The sequence below is a fragment of the Nerophis ophidion genome, linkage group LG21 (assembly GCF_033978795.1).
Source record: "Nerophis ophidion isolate RoL-2023_Sa linkage group LG21, RoL_Noph_v1.0, whole genome shotgun sequence".
Classification (NCBI taxonomy): domain Eukaryota; kingdom Metazoa; phylum Chordata; class Actinopteri; order Syngnathiformes; family Syngnathidae; genus Nerophis; species Nerophis ophidion.
The window spans coordinates 25,377,841-25,399,847 of NC_084631.1; the positions used below are offsets into that span (position 1 = coordinate 25,377,841).

A 22,007-nucleotide genomic window follows, 5' to 3' on the forward strand; every position below is an offset into this window, starting at 1 on the left:
GGGGTGGAAAAAGGGAATCAACCTTCTTTTCTGTATTTTTTCACAACTAATTATACACTCAACAATAACAAATGATGTGTATTCTACATTTTTACATATAGTAACATGGAGTATTACCTTTATATCATTTCCTAGTATGCTCACTAATAATTTTATTATTGCTTTTAGGATTTACATTTTTTTTTTCTAGTCAGACAATATTTTCGGTACACTGGATTACATTTTAACCAGAAAAATTTGTACAATTGATGACATTTTTACCAGTAAAAACTGGTACAACAGATGACATTTTTACCAGTAAAAATTGTTACAACCGAATGACAGTTTTACCGGTAAAAATTGGTACAATGGATGTCACTTTTACCAAATAAATTGGTACAATGGATGACATTTTTACTGGTAAAAATCTGTACAACAGATTACATTTTTACCTGTAAAAACCAGTACAACAGATGACATTTTCACTCGTAAATATTGGTACTATGAGTGGAATATTTAACAGTAAAAACTGGTACAATGGACGAAATATTTACCAGTAAAAATTGGTACAACGGATGACATTTTTACCAGTAAAAATTGGTACAATAGAAGGTATTTTTAATGGTAAAAATTGGTACAATCTATGGAATATTAACCAGTAAAATTGGTACAATGGATGACATTTTTACCAGTAAAAACTGGTGGAATCTGTAGAATATTAACAACAAAAATTGGTAAAATGGATGCCATTTTACCTGTAAAAATTGGTACAATGGATGATAATTTACCAATAAAAATTGGTACAGTGGATGATAATTTACCAGTAAAAATTGGTACAAAATATTGGTATTTTTACCGGTAAAAATGGGTACAATGGATGACATTTTTACCAGTAAAAATTGGTACAATTGATGCCATTTTTACCGGTCAAAACTGGTACAACAGAGGACATTTTTACCAGTAAAAATTGTTACAACCGATGACATTTTTACTGGTAAAAATATGTACAATGGATGTCATTTTTACCAGTAAAATTGGTACAATAGATATATTTTTGCCACTAGAATTGGTACAATGGATGACATTTTTACTGGTAAAAATTTGTACGACAGATTACATTTTCACCGGTAAAAACCAGGACAACAGATGGCATTTTCACTCGTAAATATCGGTACAATGGACAAAATATTTACCAGTAAAAATTGGTACAACGGATGACATTTTTACCGGTAAAAATTGGTACAGTAGAACGTATTCTTAACTGTAAAAATTGGTACAATAGAAGGTATTTTTAACTGTAAAAATTGGTACAATAGAAGGTATTTTTAACTGTAAAAATTGGTACAATCTATGGAATGTTAACCAGTAAAATTAGTACAATGGATGACATTTTTACTAGTAAAAAATGGTGGAATCTGTAGAATATTTACCAGAAAAATTGGTAAAAATGAATGCCATTTTACCAGTAAAAATTGGTACAATGGATGATAATTTACCAATAAAAATTGGTACAGTGGATGATAATTTACGAGTAAAAATTGGAACAAAAGATGGTGTTTTTACCGGTAAAAATGGGTACAATGGATAGTATAATGGTTTAAATTCCATCCATTGTACCAAAAATATTGTCTGACAAGAATTAAAATTAAAAGTATAAAAACAAGAAGACATAATGAACTTTTTTGAGGAAGGTATTTAATTTTTTTTAATTGTCTTTGTTTTCATTGAGTATTTAATGCATCAATATTTATGTTTTTTTTTAAATGCCATTTTTTTTCATATATTCTTTTTTAACTTTTTTATTATTGACTTATTCCTTTAAATAACAACAACTATTTCATAATATAATACAATCATACTAAAAGGCTGCAGTATGCATGCCAGGCCAGCAGTTGGCAATGTCACTAAAATGCAAGTAAATTCATCCAAATTGTTTTTCACTTTCAATGCGATACCAAAATTGGAGCCTTGGGTATTGCCCGATACCGACATTGATGCGATACGACATCAGCAGGAATATTACAAACTTCTAATATTGTGTCGTGTGGAATGTTAGAAAAGGTTTCAATCAAGTGAATGATACGGACACTTTTATTACTGGATTGTATGTGTAAGTAATATGCAAGTCATAATATTTGATACTTGTTTACATTGACAGATGTGCCGTTTTTCGCTGCAATGTTGTTCAATGATTATTACGTATGTCGATCTTGGCGGCTATTGTGTGCTTAGCCGTTGTGTAGCTGCCAGTAGCCTATAGCCCGGCATGTTTACCTTTTGTAAATGACTTGAATAAAATCGACACAATTGTTTGCTTATAGGAGGACATTTAGACGTTAACTGGCTGTCCAGCTATGTACAAGCAAACACTCTTGTATCGCACATGATATCACTCTGCAAGACTGCTTGTATCGCACATGATATCACTCTGCAGGACTGCTTGTATCTCACATGATATCACGCAAAAGTAAACAGTTCGCAGAACTGCTGGTATCGCGTGCATGATATCACACACAAGTAAAGACGCTGCAGGACTGCCTGTATCGCACATGATATCACACATTTTACATGCCAGCTCATACCTGTTTTTGAGCTAATATCAGACCGATATGAATATTGAATTGGCATGTGAAGTTTGTATTGTCAAAAGTTTGTCGTGATGAAAACTAAACTTATTTTGGTGGAAGTGTATAGTAGGCATGGCCGTATGAGAGTGTGTGTGTGTGTGTGTGTGTGTGTGTGAGAGGGAGAGAGAGAGAGAGAGAGACAGGTACGCACATCTAGAGAGACAGGGTAGAGTCTGGCGGCTCGGGTTATTACCTGGGTACTCGGGGTGGGACGGGTGCGAGACGAGGCTGCACTAGGATGGACTGACGCCTCCCCTAAGAGAAATCACCGTATCGCATCAACAATAGGAGGGCGGGAGGAAGGGAGGGAGGGGGGCCAACACAAACAAACAACAACAACAACAACAACACAAAACAACAACACGACGACGGATTTAAAGTGACCCTCATAAAAGCGTTCAGAGCAACATGCCATGCAGCCAACATGCAGGATGACAATAAATTGGTAACTTTCACTTTCAACAACAAAATATAGGACAAGGAGAAAGAAGAGCTCACAAAAAAACAAAAAAAAAAACAACAACAACAAAAAAATTAAAATGTGATCAGAAGAAAGTACTCACTGGCTACTACTAGATACAACATTTGACATATTCTTGGATTTTTTAACCGACCTTCTTTGAGTCATTATTAATTTGTTTATGTTGCTTTGTTATTAAAGTAATAAAAAAAAAAAACATAATTATGTGCATATAGAATGTATCCTTATCATATACTCTACTGCAGTGTTTCTTAAAGGCCTACTGAAATGAGATTTTCTTATTTAAACGGGGATAGCAGGTCCATTCTATGTGTCATAATTGATCATTTCGCGATATTAACATATTTTTGCTGACAGGATTTAGTAGAGAACATCCACGATAAAGTCTGCAACTTTTGGTTGCTAATAAAAAAGCCTTGCCTGTACCGGAAGTAGCAGACGATGTGCGCGTGACGTCACGGGTTGTAGGGCTCCTCACATCCTCACATTCTTTGTAATCATAGCCACCACCAGCTAGAGCGATTCGGACCGAGAAAGCGACGATTTCCCCATTAATTTGAGCAAGGATGAAAGATTCATGGATGAGGAAAGTGAGTGAAGGACTAGAAAAAAAAAAAAAAGACAGGGCAGTGGGAGTGTTTCAGATGTTATTAGACACATTTACTAATATAATTCTGGAAAATTCCTTGTCTGCTTATGGTGTTTCTAGTGTTTTAGTGAGATTATATGGTCGTACTTGAAAGTCGGAGGGGTGTGGTGACCGCCAGTGTCTCTGAGGGAAGCCACGTTTCTCGACGAGGCGAAGCAAAGCCAGCCGGTCGGGCCGGGCTGAGCTTTTTTCCCCCCCTCCTCCACATGGAAGCATCCCACGTACGGGGGCGGCCGGTCGGAAGAGGGAAGAGAGTCCGCAGCTGCCTCTTTGACAAGTGCAGGAGGAACGACGCAAGCTCCGCTCATATCTACGGTAAGAGACGACTTATTACCACAATTTTCTCACCGAAACCTGCCGGTTGACATGTGGTAAGGAACCATGTTCGCTTTACCGCTCCGATCCATAGTAAAGCTTCACCTTCGGGAATGTAAACAAGGAAACACCGGCTGTGTTTGTGTTGCTAAAGGCAGCCGCTATACACCGCTTCCCACCTACATCTTTCTTCTTTGACGTCTCCATTATTAATTGAACAAATTACAAAAGATTCAGCAACACAGATCTCCAGAATACTGTGGAATTATGCGATGAAAAGAGACGACTTATAGCTGTGAACGGTGCTGGACCAAAATGTCCTCTACATTCCATGACGTCACGCGCACGCATTATCATACCGTGACGTTTTAGCATGATACTTCCGCGCGAAATTAAAAATGTTAATTTAGTAAACTAAAAAGGCCGTATTGGCATGTGTTGCAATGTTGATATTTCATCATTGATATATAAACTATCAGACTGTGTGGTCGGTAGTAGTGGGTTTCAGTAGGCCTTTAAGTCCCAAGCTGTTTTGTTTACATGTTTTTTTAATTTCTCTTTATTGGACACTAATTAAAATAAAAACTAAGAATCATCTTTAGATATGATGTACTTAGTCCATATGTAACAAACGTGTACTTCATGTTTGGTGACATGCTAATCCTCATTTTTACACTTTTTTCCCCCCAAATTCCGTTGTATGTTATACTCTTCAGACACCAACAGATTGCAGTATAAGTGTTCACATAAGTGGCCATAAGACCCCAATTCAGTAGTGGACATAATTTTGGAAATAAGAGCTAAAAGGTGCTGTCCACGCATGTGGCCACTAAGCCTTTAGAGGTTAAGCATTATGTTGAAGAGGTTCATTTAGCCTACTGACGTGTATTTATAAATGGTTGATTTATATAGGCAAGTAAGGTAAAGTGTTGTACCTGACAAAAATAAAGGTTAAGCATTGTCGGACCACCATAAAATAAGTGCTTCTCAGCTGTGGTCCGCAAATCAGTTGTAGTACACTTTTCTACCACTTGTGGCAGTAATGAGAATATCAAACAAGCAGAAGAAGTCATAGAGAAGTTTCTGAAGCGCAAAAATTATGACTATTGTGGTGAAGCTGAATCGATATTTGCACTTTATTTTATTGACAGTTTTTACAAAAAAAACAACAACATATTTCTTATTAATTTAGTTAGGATTTATTAATTTTAGCACTGCATAATTGTATACAAAAGTACTTTTCATCAGTCCCTTCTTTTGCTGAACATTTATGGGATTTATTTTTGTAATTAGCCTAGATAATAATCTTTGTGATTAACAAATGCTTTCATATAATTCGACAAGGTATCCCGTTCAACTGTTAGCAGGTTACAAATAGTTATTAAATATGATTAAAATCAAGAATACGATTACTAATTCAGTGTTAGTATTTCTGTAGTGGAATAGTTGAGCCCCAAAATTAACAAACGCTGCTTTACTGTGTGTATCTGGGAATTTTCAAAAATGTTCCTTAAAAAACCCCAAAACTATATATATATATATATATATATAATAATTGATATCCCTGTTAATTTCTTTATTATTGATTAACTTACTTTAACTACTTTTTTAGAATTATTTTGTGTGTGCATGTTTTTATGTTTTTACGATTTTCCTCTTTTATTTCCCCTTTTCTAGAGGATTATTAAAATTGATCTATTTAACTTAACATGCAAATACGGAGCCGCCCCTCCTCCAAAACTGATCAAGTGCTGTGCATAGGGGCCCCGTGACCTTTGGGGGCCCCGTTTTGCACAATTCATATCATTGAATGAATGACAGGGCGATTCATACGAGACACAAACATATTCCTAGCCCCTTCCTGCTCGGCCACCGATAAGAATGCGTACAACCCCTTCTTTATCGCTGTTAATTGGTTCCAGGTTTTTAATAAACATGGTACAACACCCACATATTCACCGTCCAAGATTGTAAGAACCTTTGCGATCTGATTTATTTATTATTTGTTATTTTGCACTGAATAATTCATCATACAATTTGTTCTAGCACAGTTTGATTTAAAAAGAATATATAATACATTTTCACTATTTAGATTAAAGGAAAACAGAAGTTATTCTAAGATTTTTCCCATCATTTCCAATTCCTGACATAAGACAAAAAAACACACAATTTTATTTTTCTGTGCGTTCTGAATCGTCACAAGTTTGTTGCGCTTATAAAATTTTTGATATACACGATGCAAGTAAGTATTTTGTGTAACAGGAACGTTCATAACAACATGGAATACTCGCAGTATTTTGCTCAGAAGTACGGGGTACTTCTTTCCTTGGCGCCTAGCAACCATCGTGACTCGCGTCAACAACAACACCAACAACAACCACTAACTAGAACTTGCAATTCCGCTAGAATTGTAAGTGAATTTTCTGGAAATTTGGTAATTTCGGGAAAACCAGGATTTTTATTTTTTTTACATATTGATACAACTAATTCAAACTCGATGATATGAATGGGTTGGTGTTGGAATTTTTGGAATTGGGTGAAAACTGTTGCCATAGTAACAGTTTGAATTGAGAATGGGTATTTCGGAATTCCTTGAATTTCGGGGAAAACGGGAAATTTCTACGTAAAAAGGAACATTTCTTGTCCCAACTAAGAGGAATGTTTTGATGGTGTCAAAAATTTTTGAGTGTAAAAACTTTCCAGGAAGAGCTGGAAAAAAAACCTAAACGGGAATTCCTGGAAATTCTTTGAACTTGGAAAATGGTAGTTTGATTGTTCAACGTGAGTGGAATTCCCAGGAATTTCGGGAAAGTGCTTTAGGTCAATATATCGGAAGAGTAGAGTGTGTGCGTGGTTGAAAGGTCGGAATTTGGCTTAAAAATGGCGCAATATTTTGGGCATTTTAGGTCTATTCATTTGAATGTGAATTTCTTGGAAATTTGGTAATTTCTGGAAAACGGGGATTTTTTGAAAATGTTGATGGAACCCATTCATACTCGATGATATGAATGAGTCGGTTTTGGAATTATTGGAGTCGGTCTAAAATGTTTTGACGTAGTAACAGCTGGAATTGAGAATCGGTATTTCGGAATTCATTGAATTTTGAGAAAAAACGGAAATTTGTACGACAAAAAAGGACCATTTGATGTCCCAACTAAGAGGAATATTTTGATGGTGGAATGGTTGGAATTTGTTTAAAAATCTGGACTGTGAAAACTTTCCAGGAAGAGGAGAAAAAACAGGAATTCCTGGAATTTTTTTGAACCAGGAAAATGGTAGTTTGATTGTCCAAAATGAGTGGAATGTGTGGATGTTGGAACAGTTCAAATGGGATGAGACATGTGGGATATGGAGAGGTTTGGTTATTGGTCATTCATTGTCAAGGGGGAAAGAATTCCTGGAAATTCCGTGAAAACTGTGATTTGCGGGAAAGTGAAAACATGTTTTAGGTCCGATATATTGGAAGAGTAGAGTGTGTGCGTGGTTGAAAGGTCAGAATTCGGCTTAAAAATGGCGCAATATTTTGAGAATTTTGGGCATTGTAGATCCATTCATTTGAATGTGAATTTCCTGGAAATTTGTTGATTTTGGGAAATACGGGATTTTTTGAAAATGTTGATAGAACCCATTCATACTTGATATGAATGAGTTGGTGTTGGAATTTTTGGAATTGGGTGAAAACTGTTGACATAGTAACAGTTTGAATTGAGAATGGGTATTTCGGTATTCCTTGAATTTCAGGGAAAACGGGAAATTTCTACGAAAAAAAAAGAACATTTCTTGTCCCAACTAAGAGGAATGTTTTGATGGTGGAATGGTTGGAATTTGTCAAAAAATTTTGAGTGTAAAAACTTTCCAGGAAGCGCTGGAAAAAAAACCTAAACGGGAATTCCTGGAAATATTTTGAATTTGGAAAATGGTAGTTTGATTGTTCAAAGTGAGTGGAATTCCGGGGAATTTCGGGAAAGTGTTTTAGGTCGATATATCGGACAAGTGGAGCGTGTGCATGGTTGAAAGGTCGAAATTTGGCTTAAAAATGGCGCAATATTTTGGGCATTTTAGGTCTATTTATTTGAATGTGAATTTCCCGGAAATTTGGTAATTTTTGGAAAACGGGGATTTTTTGAAAATGTTGATAGAACCCATTCATACTTGATGATATGAATGAGTTGGTGTTGGAATTTTTGGAATTGGGTGAAAACTGTTGACATAGTAACAGTTTGAATTGAGAATGGGTATTTCGGAATTCCTTGAATTTCAGGGAAAACGGGAAATTTCTACGAAAAAAAGGAACATTTCTTGTCCCAACTAAGGAGAATGTTTTGATGGTGGAATGGTTGGAATTTGTCGAAAAATATGGAGTGTAAAAACATTCCAGGAAGAGCTGGAAAAAAAAAACTAAACGGGAATTCCTGGAAATATTTTGAATTTGGAAAATGGTAGTTTGATTGTTCAAAGTGAGTGGAATTCCGGGGAATTTCGGGAAAGTGTTTTAGGTCGATATATCGGAAAAGTGGAGTGTGTGCATGGTTGAAAGGTCGAAATTTGGCCTAAAAATGGCGCAATATTTTGGGCATTTTAGGTCTATTCATTTGAATGTGAATTTCCCGGAAATTTGGTAATTTCTCTGTAAAACGGGAATTTTTTGAAAATGTTGATAGAACCCATTCATACTTGATGATATGAATGGGTTGGTGTTGGAATTTTTGGAATTGGGTGAAAACTGTTGACATAGTATCAGTTTGAATTGAGAATGGGTATTTTGGAATTCCTTGAATTTCAGGGAAAACGGGAAATTTCGACGAAAAAAGGAACATTTCTTGTCCCAACTAAGAGGAATGTTTTGATGGTGGAATGGTTGGAATCTGTCAAAAAATTTTGAGTGTAAAAACTTTCCAGGAAGATCTGGAAAAAAAAACTAAACGGGAATTCCTGGAAATTCTTTGAACTTGGAAAATGGTAGTTTGATTGTTCAAAGTGAGTGGAATTCCCAGGAATTTCGGGAAAGTGCTTTAGGTCGATATTTCGGAAGAGTAGAGTGTGTGCATGGTTGAAAGGTCGAAATTTGGCTTAAAAATGGCGCAATATTTTGGGCATTTTAGGTCTATTCATTTGAATGTGAATTTCCCGGAAATTTGGTAATTTCTGGAAAACGGGGATTTTTTGAAAATGTTGATAGAACCCATTCATACTTGATGATATGAATGAGTTGGTGTTGGAATTTTTGGAATTGGGTGAAAACTGTTAACATAGTAACAGTTTGAATTGAGAATGGGTATTTCGGAAAACCTTGAATTTCATGGAAAATGGGAAATTTCTACATAAAAAGGAACATTTCTTGTCCCAACTAAGAGGAATGTTTTGATGGTGGAATGGTTGGAATTTGTCGAAACATTTGGAGTGTAAAAACTTTCCAGGAAGAGCTGGAAAAAAAAACTAAACGGGAATTCCTGGAAATATTTTGAATTTGGAAAATGGTAGTTTGATTGTTCAAAGTGAGTGGAATTCCGGGGAATTTCGGGAAAGTGTTGTAGGTCGATATATCGGAAAAGTAGAGTTTGTGCATGGTTGAAAGGTCGAAATTTGGCTTAAAAATGGCGCAATATTTTGGGCATTTTAGGTCTATTCATTTGAATGTGAATTTCCCGGAAATTTGGTAATTTCTGGAAAACGGGGATTTTTTGAAAATGTTGATAGAACCCATTCATACTTGATGATATGAATGAGTTGGTGTTGGAATTTTTGGAATTGGGTGAAAACTGTTGACATAGTAACAGTTTGAATTGAGAATGGGTATTTCGGTATTCCTTGAATTTCAGGGAAAACGGGAAATTTCTACGAAAAAAAGGAACATTTCTTGTACCAACTAAGAGGAATGTTTTGATGGTGGAATGGTTGGAATTTGTCAAAAAATTTTGAGTGTAAAAACTTTCCAGGAAGAGCTGGAAAAAAAACTAAACAGGAATTCCTGGAAATTCTTTGAACTTGGAAAATGGTAGTTTGATTGTTCAAAGTGAGTGGAATTCCCGGGAATTTCGGGAAAGTGTTTTAGGTCGATATATCGGAAGAGTAGAATGTGTGCATGGTTGAAAGGTCGAAATTTGGCTTAAAAATGGCGCAATATTTTGGGCATTGTAGGTCTATTCATTTGAATGTGAATTTCCCGGAAATTTGGTAATTTCTGGAAAACGGGGATTTTTTGAAAATGTTGATAGAACCCATTCATACTTGATGATATGAATGAGTTGGTGTTGGAATTTTTGGAATTGGGTGAAAACTGTTGACATAGTAACAGTTTGAATTGAGAATGGGTATTTCGGAATTCCTTGAATTTCAGGGAAAACGGGAAATTTCTACATAAAAAGGAACATTTCTTGTCCCAACTAAGAGGAATGTTTTGATGGTGGAATGGTTGGAATTTGTCGAAAAATTTGGAGTGTAAAAACTTTCCAGGAAGAGCTGGAAAAAAAAACTAAACGGGAATTCCTGGAAATATTTTGAATTTGGAAAATGGTAGTTTGATTGTTCAAAGTGAGTGGAATTCCGGGGAATTTCGGGAAAGTGTTTTAGGTCGATATATCGGAAAAGTGGAGTGTGTGCATGGTTGAAAGGTCGAAATTTGGCTTAAAAATGGCGCAATATTTTGGGCATTTTAGGTCTATTCATTTGAATGTGAATTTCCCGGAAATTTGGTAATTTCTGGAAAACGGGGATTTTTTGAAAATGTTCATACTTGATGATATGAATGAGTTGGTGTTGGAATTATTGGAATCGGTTGAACATTTTTGACGTAGTAACAGTTTGAATTGAGAATCGGTATTTCGGAATTCATTGAATTTTGAGAAAACCGGAAATTTGTACGACAAAAAAGGACCATTTGATGTCCCAACTAAGAGGAATATTTTGATGGTGGAATGGTTGGAATTTGTCTAAAAATCTGGACTGTGAAAACTTTCCAGGAAGAGGTGAAAAAACAGGAATTCCTGGAATTTTTTTTACCAGGAAAATGGTAGTTTGATTCTCCAAAATGAGTGGAATGTGTGGATGTTGGAACAGTTCAAATCGGATGAGACATGTGGGATATGGAGAGGTTTGGTTATTGGTCATTCATTGTCAAGGGGGAAACAATTCCTGGAAATTCCGCGAAAACCGGGATTCGCGGGAAAGTGAAAACATGTTTTAGGTCCGATATATCGGAAGAGTAGAGTGTGTTTGTGGTTGAGAGGTTGGAATTTGGCTTAAAAATGGCGCAATATTTTGAGAATTTTGGGCATTGTAGGTCCAGTCATTTGAATGTGAATTTCCTGGAAATTTGGTAATTTCTGGAAAACGGGGATTTTTTGAAAATGTTGATAGAACCCATTCATAGTCAATGATATGAATGAGTTGGTTTTGGAATTATTGGAATCGGTGGAAAATTTTTGATGTAGTAACAGTTGGAATTGAGAATCGGTATTTCGGAATTTATTGAATTTCGAGATAATCGGAAATTTGTACGACAAAAAAGGACCATTTGTTGTCCCAACTAAGAGGAATATTTTGATGGTGGAATGGTTAGAATTTGTTGAAAAATGTTGTCTGTAAAAGAGGTAAAAAAAAAAAGTGAATTCCTGGAATTTTTTTTTTACTTGGAAAACGGTACTTTGATTGTCCAAAGTTAGTGGAATGTTTGGATGATGGAACGGTTTAAATCGGAGGACACATAGGAAACAGAGAAGTTTGTATACTGGCCTTTCATTGTCAAGGGGGAAAATCCATCCATCCATCCATTTTCTACCGCTTATTCCCTTTCGGGGTCGCGGGGGGTGCTGGCGCCTATCTCAGCTACAATCGGGCAGAAGGCGGGGTACGCCCTGGACAAGTCGCCACCTCATCGCAGGGCCAACACAGATAGACAGACAACATTCACACTCACATTCACACACTAGGGCCAATTTAGTGTTGCCAATCAACCTATCCCCAGGTGCATGTCTTTGGAAGTGGGAGGAAGCCGGAGTACCCGGAGGGAATCCACGCATTCACGGGGAGAACATGCAAACTCCACACAGAAAGATCCCGAGCCTGGATTTGAACCCAGGACTGCCGGACCTTCGTATTGTGAGGCAGACGCACTAACCCCTCTGCCACCGTGAAGCCAGGGGGAAAATCTCATAGAAATTTGGGGAAAACTGGGAATTTTGGGAAAGTGATAACATGTTTTACGTTGGATATAATGAAATTAGCGTGGGTGCAAGGTTTGAAAGGTCGAAATCGGGTTTAAAAATTATGCAAAATTAGGAGAATTTGGGGCATTGGAGAAATATGAATACATCCATTCATTTGAATGGGAATTTCCTCGAATTTTTGGAAAATATTGGTAGAAGCACAATTGTCCTAGATCATGGGTGTCAAACTCTGGCCCGCGGGCCAAAATTGGCCCGCCGTGTAATTTCATTTGGCCCTTGAGGCAATATCAAATTAACATTAGAGCTGGCCCGCCGCTATAACACCGCATTCACCACTAATACTCATACTCGTCAACCCTCCCGATTTTCCCGGGGGACTCCTGAAGTTCAGTGCCCCTCCCGAATTTCTCCCGATTTCCACCCAGACAATAATATTGGGGGCGGGCCGTAAAAGCACTGCCTTTGACGTTCTCTACATGTCGCCACGTCCGCTTTTCCTCCATACAAACAGCGTGTCGGCCCACTCACATAATATATGCGGCTCATACACACACACAACTGTATGCAAGGCATACTTGGTCAACAGCCATACAGGTCACACTGCGGGTGGCCGTATAAACAACTTTAACACTGTTACAAATATGCGCCACACTGTGAAATCACAGCAAACAAGAATGACAAACACATTTCGGGAGAACATCCGCACCGTAACACAACATAAACACACCCGAACAAATACTCAGAACCCCTTGCATCACTAACTCTTCCGGGATGCTACAATATACACCCCCTATACCTCCAAACACCGCCCTACTCAAACACCCCGCCGAAAAGAGGCATTCAATTTGTATTTTTATTTTATTTGATATGCCATTGATATTTTTTAATTATTATTATTTAAAACTCAATTTTGCATGTCACTATAAAGTTTTATAAGCCTTGCTTGGTCAATATTCAATGCAAAACTTGTTTGGGTCCCTATAAAAGGTTCATTTGTTCAACCTTGGCCCGCGCGGCTTTGTTCAGTTTAAAATTTTGGCCCCCTCTGTATTTGAGTTTGACACCCCTGTCCTAAATGATATGAATGGGTTGGTGTTGGAATTTTTCAAATTGGTTGAAAAATGCTGACATAGTAACTGTCTGAATTGAAAATTGGTATTTCGGAATTCCTGGAATTTGGGGAAATTTGTACAAAAAAATAGGAACATTTGTTGTCCCAACTAAGAGGAATATTTTGAAGGCGGAATGGTCAAAATTTGTTAAAATTTGTGGACTGTGAATCTTGGGAATTCCTAAAAAAAATGTTTTACTTGGAAAATGGTAGTTTGATTGTCCAAAGTAGGTGGAATGTGTGGATGTTGGAACAGTTCAAATCGGATGAGACGTGGTATATAGAGAGGTTTGTATATTAGCCTTTTATTGTGAAGGGGGAAAAAATTCCTGGAAATTCCAGGAAAACTGGGAATTTCGGGAATGTGATAGCATATTCAATATATCAGAAAAGTAGCGTGGGTGGATGGTCGAAAGGTCGGAATCGGGTTCATAAATGGTGCCAAATAAAAATTAAATAACATTTCCCCTTTAAGTCACATGGGATGTGACTCAAACCTGTCAATTCCCAGTGCCCCTGAATGCATCCCTGTTCGTGTACAATACCGCTATTATTTTCAAAAACGTCCTTTTTGTCCTCGAGTTGATCCAGTCAGTTTTTTAACGGGAGTTGGAGTCACATCGTCGGATGTGATTGGATGCTCGAAAGCGGGTGACATAACATAAAGATGGCCGCCATAGAGAACCACCACCAATGCCAGTACCACCAACCATGTGTGTGTGTGTGTGTGTGTGTCAGCTTGCACGAGTGTGTGACGTGCGAAGGACAACATGCTCGGCGGCAACAAGACCCTACAAGTCACACACGCACGCACGCACACGCACGCACGCATGCACACACACACACACCCACACACACACGCACACACACACACAAACACACACACTTTCTTGTATTTCTTACCTTCTGGGGACCTCCAAAAAATGCCTACCTCTTTAGGACCACCCTTTCTACATATATAAAGATGTGTATTTACAACAATAATAATATGTACATACTGTGCAAATATAAAAAAAAGCTTGTTGTGAAAAATGAGTTGGAATTTCACAAGAAAAACGTTGAATTTTTGAAAGCATTATGATAAAAGTCGTAATTTTGCCCAACGCGAGTCGAAATTTTACAGGAAAAACGGAACATTTGTGCAATGTTGTGATAAAAGTTGGGATTTTTCTCAATAAGAGTCGCAATTTTATAAGAAAACTTAAACATGTTGGCAATATTATAACAATAATCTGAATTTTACTAGGTAAAATGACTACAAAAGTCATAATTTTACTCAAAAAAAAATGTCACTGTTTTACAAGAACAACAAACAAATGGGCAATATTGTAAGACAAGTCAGAATTTTATATGACAAATGTCAAATTCTGAAAATCTGAAAAAATTGCAAGATTTTCTCGTCAAATTTTTACTTATTATGTAAAATAATTACTTTTTTATGTAAAAATAATAAAAAAAATTTAATGTCAAATTGTTACTTTTTAATGCAAAATGGTACAGATCCCCTAAACATAAAACTTTATAAAAATAACATAAAAAGCAATAATTTTACATAAAAAAGTAATAATTTTACGAGAAAATATTGCAATATTTCAGAAACAGAAACAATTTGAAAAAGTGTTCCCTATTTTATAAGAAATAAGTCAACACATTGTGAGGAAAAAAAAAAGGTTTTTAGTTGTTTTTTTTAAAGGGGAATTTTTTGTTTATATTTGTTTTTTAATCTTCATTATTTACTTCAAGTTATTACAGTATGTCTCTATATCAGGGGTCACCAACGCGGAGCCCGCGGGCACCAGGTAGCCCGTAAGGACCAGATGATTCGCCCGTTGGCCTGTTCTAAAAATAGCTCAAATAGCAGCACTTACCAGTGAGCTACCTCTATTTTTTACATTTTATATATTTACTAGCAAGCTGGTCTCGCTTTGCTCGACATTTTTAATTCTAAGAGAGACAAAACTCAAATAGAATTTGAAAATCCCCAAAAATATTTTAAAGACTTGGTCTTCACTTGTTTGAATAAATTCATTTATTTATTTTACTTTACTTCTTATAACTTTCAGAAAGACAATTTTAGAGAAACAATACAACCTTAAAAATGATTTTAGGATTTTTAAACACATATACCTTTTTACCTTTGAAATTCCTTCCTCTTCTTTCCTGACAATTTAAATCACTGTTCAAGTATTTTTTTTATTATTGTAAAGAATAATAAATACATTTTATTTTAATTCTTCATTTTAGCTTCTGTTTTTTTCGACAAAGAATATTTGTGAAATATTTCTTCTAACTTATTATGATTAAAATTCAAAACAAATATTCTGGCAAATGTAGAAAATCTGTAGAATCAAATTGAAATCGTATTTCAAAGTGTTTTGAATTTCTTTTAAAATTTTGGTTCTGGAAAATCTAGAAGAAATAATGATTTGTCTTTGTTAGAAATATAGCTTGGTCCAATTTGTTATATATTTTAACAAAGTGTAGATTGGATTTTAACCTATTTAAAATACGTCATCAAAATTCAAAAATTAATCTTAATCAGGAAAAATGACTAATGATGTTCCATAAATAATTTTTTCAATTTTTTCAAAAAGATTCGAATTAGCTAGTTTTTCTCTTCATTTTTTTCAGTTGAATTTTGAATTTTAAAGAGTTGAAATAGAAGAAAAACTATGTTTCAAAATTTAATTTTCTTTTTTTTTTCCGTTCAATTAAGTGTTTTTTCATCATTTATTTTCTACAAAAAACCTTCCGTAAAAGGAAAAAAAATGTACGACAGAATGACAGACATAAATACCCATTTTTTTTAATATACATATATAGATTTATTTATTAAAGGTATATTGAGCAAATTGGCTATTTCTGGCAATTTATTTAAGTGTGTATCAAACTGGTAGCCCTTCGCATTAATCAGTACCCAAGAAGTAGCTCTTGGTTTCAAAAAGGTTGGTGACCCCTGCACTATATACACATTTATTTTATCTTTCTAAAATATTTTTGGCCAAAGGAGGTGCATTTCAATTTCTTACACACACTTGTTATTACATATGTTGGCCAGAGGGGGAGCACTTCCCATTTTTACACACCCTTGTTATTTCATATGTTGACCAGAGGGGGACCCCTTTCAAAATTGACAAAGAGTCAATTTAAAAAAAAAATCCCTCGTTTTTGGGACCACCTTAATTTTGATAGATTTCACCACCAGGGGTGCTAATGAGACATTCTCTATTAAATGCAATCCAATTCCTTTTTGATGTCTCTAGAAGGGTAGAAATACAAGAACACACACACACACACACACACACACACACACACACACACACACACACACACACACACACACACACACACACGAAAGCTGTGCACAAAGCCAAACTGCTGTTCCCCAGAACACACTTGAGTCAGACGGAACCAAAAAAAAGAGCGAAGTAGTCGACAGCAAGAAGTCGTCCCACCGACCTGATTGGTGAAAATCCTGGTTTTTGGCTCAATGACGGGTCCTCCTCGTATCTCGTCCTCCACTGCCATGAGTCTTGGAAGGAAGGAAGGAAGGAAGGAGGAAAGGAGGGAAGGAGAGGTGGGATAACAGAAGGAGAGGCCGCGTTATGACAAGCCACAGTTGAGCGCTACAAAACTTTGTTTTCCCCTTCGCTTCTTAAAGGGTTGACGGTTCAACGCCGTCCCATGGGAATTCCTCCATCAATTATTTCCCACAAATATATATACAGTGGGGCAAAAAAGTATTTAGTCAGCCACCGATCGTGCAAAAAAAAAATCCAGGAATTCACATTGTAGGAATTATTTGTCAATTATGGTGGAAAATAAGTATTTGGTCAACCATTCAAAGCTCTCACTGTTGGAAGGAGGTTTTGGCTCAAAATCTCACGATACATGGCCCCATTCATTCTTTCCTTAACACGGATCAATCGTCCTGTCCCCTTAGCAGAAAAACAGCCCCAAAGCATGATGTTTCCACCCCCATGCTTCACAGTAGGTTTGGTGTTCTTGGGATGCAACTCAGTATTCTTCTTCCTCCAAACACGACGAGTTGAGTTTATACCAAAATGGATACATGGATGATACAGCAGAGGATTGGGAGAATGTCATGTGGTCAGATGAAACCAAAATAGAACTTTTTGGATCTTAAATCGATCTTGCCTCAAACTTTCATTGCTCTTTAATTAATCTTAAATTGATCTTGCATCGATCTTACATTGATCATGCGTCTAACATAAATCTTTCATCAATTTTACATCGATCATACATCGATTTTATTGATCTTACATAGATAATACATTAATTTAATCAATCTTACATATATTTTGCTTTGATCCTACATCGATCTTATATCCATCTTAAATCGATCATACATCGCTCTTGCATCAATCTTACATCCATCCATCCATTTCCTACCGCTTATTCCCTATCGGGGTCGCGGGGGGCGCTGGCGCCTATCTCAGCTACAATCGGGCAGAAGGCGGGGTACACCCTGGACAAGTCGCCACCTCATCGCAGGGCCAACACAGATAGACAGACAACATTCACACTCACATTCACACACTAGTGCCAATTTAGCGTTGCCAATCAACCTATCCCCAGGTGCATGTCTTTGGAGGTGGGAGGAAGCCGGAGTACCCGGAGGGAACCCACGCATTCACGGGGAGAACATGCAAACTCCACACAGAAAGATCCCGAGCCTGGATTTGAACCCAGGACTGCAGGACCTTCGTATTGTGAGGCAGACGCACTAACCCCTCTGCCACCGTGAAGCCCATATCATTGTACATCAAAACCTGCATAGATCTTAAAATTGATCTTCTTTATCCAAACACGATGAGTTGAGTTTATACCAAAAAGTTCTATTTTGGTTTCATCTGACCACATGAAATTCTCCCAATCCTCTGCTGTATCATCCATGTATCCATTTTGGTATAAACTCAACGTGTCGTGTTTGGAGGAAGAAGAATACTGAGTTGCATCCCAAGAACACCATACCTACTGTAAAGCATGGGGGTGGAAACATCATGCTTTGGGGCTGTTTTTCTGCTAAGGGGACATGACAATTGATCCATGTTAAGGAAAGAATGAATGGGGCCATGTATCGTGAGATTTTGAGCCAAAACCTCCTTCCATCAGTGAGAGCTTTGAATGGTTGACCAAATACTTATTTTCCACCATAATTTACAAATAAATTCTTTAAAATTCCTACAATGTGAATTTTTGGATTTTTTTTTCACATTCTGTCTCTCACAGTTGAAGTGTACCTATGATGAAAATTACAGACCTCCGTCATCATTTTAAGTGGGAGAACTTGCACAATCGGTGGCTGACTAAATACTTTTTTGCCCCACTGTATATATCTATATATTTTTTTAATTCTTTCAGTTTCGACTGGCCTGAAGAGGATCCAAGAGGATTTGATGCAGGGATTGTTTACCCCCTTGTTTACCTGTATGTCATCTTTTTTTTTTTGTAAGGGGCGCTGGAAGCCGGCAGACCCGTCAGCGATCCTGTTCTGTCTCCCTGTAATGTTTGTCTGATCTTGAATGGGATTGTGCTGAAAATTTAAATTTTCCTTAAGGAACTCTCTTGACGGAATAAATAAAGTACTATCTAATCTAATCTAATCTGTTCTGATGCGGGTTGAACGAAAGGTGGCGGAAAAGCAAGGAACGCATCCAAATGTTCCTAAAGGAGACAAATATCCACACCCACAGTTTGAGGAGAACACACAACGACATCAAAGTCAACTGAAGATAATTTATAGAAAATCGGATGCTTTTCCGTGAACTACTTTTTTTTAAAGTACTCTCAGTCCAGTTCACTAAGTAAACAAAGTTCAAGTTCAACCCAGCAGGCACAAAACATTGAAACAACGTTGAGAACTTGTTGAATGAGGTCCTGACGTTGAGCAACTCAAACCTAAAGTTGGAACAACATGCTTTTTGACGACGTTTAGTCAATGTTGGGTTCTGACGTTGATTTGACCATTGAAATTTGGTCATTTTTCCAACCAATATTCTACAAAGACAAATACAACGTTCGAACAACATGCTTTTTAAAGACGTTAAATCAATGTTTGGTGATGACGTTGCTTTGACCGTTGAATTTCAGTCATTTTCCAACCAATATTCTACAACACAAATACAACGTTGAAACAGCATACTTTTTGACGACGTTTAATCAATTTTGGTTTTGTGACGTTGGGTTGACCATTGAATTTCGGTCATTTTCCCGACCAATATTCTCCAACACAAAACTAATCTTGAAACACCATGCTTTCTGATTACGTTTAATCAATTTTGGGTTCTAACGTGGATTTGACCGTTGAATTTCGGTCATTTTCCAACCAATATTCTACAACACAAATACAACTTTGAAACAGCATACTTTTTGACGACGTTTAATCAATTTTGGTTTTGTGACGTTGAGTTGACCGTTGAATTTCGGTCATTTTCCCGACCAATATTCTCCAACACAAAACTAACCTTGAAACAACATGCTTTCTGATTACGTTTAATCAATGTTGGGTTCTAACGTGGATTTGACCAATGAAATTTGGTCATTTTTCCAACCAATATTCTACAACACAAATACAACGTTCGAACAACATGCTTTTTAAAAACGTTAAATCAATGTTTGGTGATGACGTTGCTTTGACCGTTGAATTTCAGTCATGTTCCAACCAATATTCTATTACCAAATACAACGTTGAAACAGCATACTTTTTGACGACGTTTAATCAATTTTGGGTTGTGATGTTAATTTGACCATTGAAATTTGGTTATTTTCCCAACCAGTATTCTACAACACAAATACAACTTTCGAAAAACATTCTTTTCAAAGACGTTAAATCAATGTTTGGTGATGACGTTGCTTTGACCGTTGAATTTCAGTCATTTTCCAACCAATATTCTATTACCAAATACAACGTTGAAACAGCATACTTTTTGACGACGTTTAATCAATTTTGGGTTGTGATGTTAATTTGACCATTGAAATTTGGTTATTTTCCCAACCAGTATTCTACAACACAAATACAACGTTTGAACAACGTGCTTTTTAAAGACGTTAAATCAATGTTTGGTGATGACGTTGCTTTGATCGTTGAATTTCGGTCATTTTCCAACCAATATTCTGTAACCAAATACAACGTTGAAACAGCATACTTTTTGACGACGTTTAATCAATTTTGGGTTGTGATGTTGATTTGACCATTGAAATTTTATAATTTCTCAACCAATATTCTACAACACGAATACATCGCTGAAACAACATGCTTTTTAAAGACGTTTATTCAATGTTGGTTTTGTGACGTTGGGTCATTTTCCCGACCAATATTCTACAACACAAAACCAACCTTGAATCAACATGCTTTCTGATTACGTTTAATCAATGTTGGGTTCTAACGTGGATTTGACCATTGAATTTTGGTCATTTCCACAACCAATATTTTACAACACAAACATAACTTTGAAACATGTTTTTTGACAACGTTAAATCAATGTTGGGTTCTGACGTTGATTTGACCTTTGAAATTTGGTCATTTTCCCAACCAATATTCTACAACACGAATACAACGTTCGAACAACTTGCTTTTTGAAGACGTTAAATCAATGTTTGGTTATGACATTGCCTTGACCGTTGAATTTTGGTCATTTTCCAACCAATATTCTACAACACAAATACAATGTTGAAACAGCATACTTTTTGACGACGTTTAATCAATGTTGGTTTTGTGACGTTGGGTTGACCGTTGAATTTCGGTCATTTTCCCAACCAATATTCTACAACACAAAACTAACCTTGAAACAACATGCTTTCTGATTACGTTTAATCAATTTTGGGTTCTAACGTTGATTGGACAACTGAATTTTGGTCATTTCCCCAACCAATATTTTACAACACAAACATAACTTTGAAACATGTTTTTTGACAACGTTAAATCAATGTCGGGTTCTGACGTTGATTTGACCTTCGAAATTTGGTCATTTTCCCGACCAATATTCTACAACACAAATACAACGCTCGGAGAACATTCTTTTTAAAAACGTTAAATCAATGTTTGGTGATGACGTTGCTTTGACCGTTGAATTTCGGTCATTTCCAAACCAATATTGTATAACCAAACCTAACGTTGAAACAGCATACTTTTTAACGACGTTTAATCAATTTTGGGTTCTGACGTTGATTTGACCTTTGAAATTTGGTCATTTTCCCAACCAATATTCTACAACACAAATACAACGTTCGAAGAACATTCTTTTCAAAGACGTTAAATCAATGTTTGGTGAAAACATTTGCTTTGACCATCATTTTTCCAAACCAATATTGTACTACCACATATAATGTTGAAACAGCATAATTTTTGACGACGTTTAATCAATTTTCGGTTGTGATGTTGATTTGATCATAGATTTTTGGTCATTTTCCCAAACAATATTTTATACCACAAATACAACGTTCGAACAACATGCTTTTTAAAGACGATTAGTCAATGTTTGGTTATGACGTTGCTTTGACCGTTGAATTTCGATCATTTTCCCAACTAATAGTCTACAACACAAAACTAACCTTGAAGCAACATCCTTTTTGATGACGTTTATTCAATGTCAGGTCCTGACGTTAATGTGACCATTGAAAATTTGTCATTTACCAACCAATATTTTACAACACGAAT

At 36.3% G+C, this 22,007-nt stretch overlaps 1 protein-coding gene across 10 annotated transcripts in view; it reads right to left on the minus strand.

The window, feature by feature from the left end:
• syngap1b (synaptic Ras GTPase activating protein 1b) overlaps positions 1 to 22,007 on the minus strand; it is a 390,106-nt gene that overhangs the window by 22,491 nt on the left and 345,608 nt on the right. For 9 of the 10 annotated variants that reach the window (XM_061882342.1, XM_061882348.1, XM_061882341.1 and 6 more), the window contains 2 exons: positions 16,787 to 16,859; positions 2,800 to 2,861 (listed from right to left, as the gene is read on the minus strand). In XM_061882342.1, coding sequence (XP_061738326.1) covers positions 2,800 to 2,861; positions 16,787 to 16,859 — 135 coding nt within the window. The remainder of the gene's footprint in view (positions 1 to 2,799; positions 2,862 to 16,786; positions 16,860 to 22,007) is intronic. The other variant, XM_061882344.1, reaches the window with a different exon arrangement.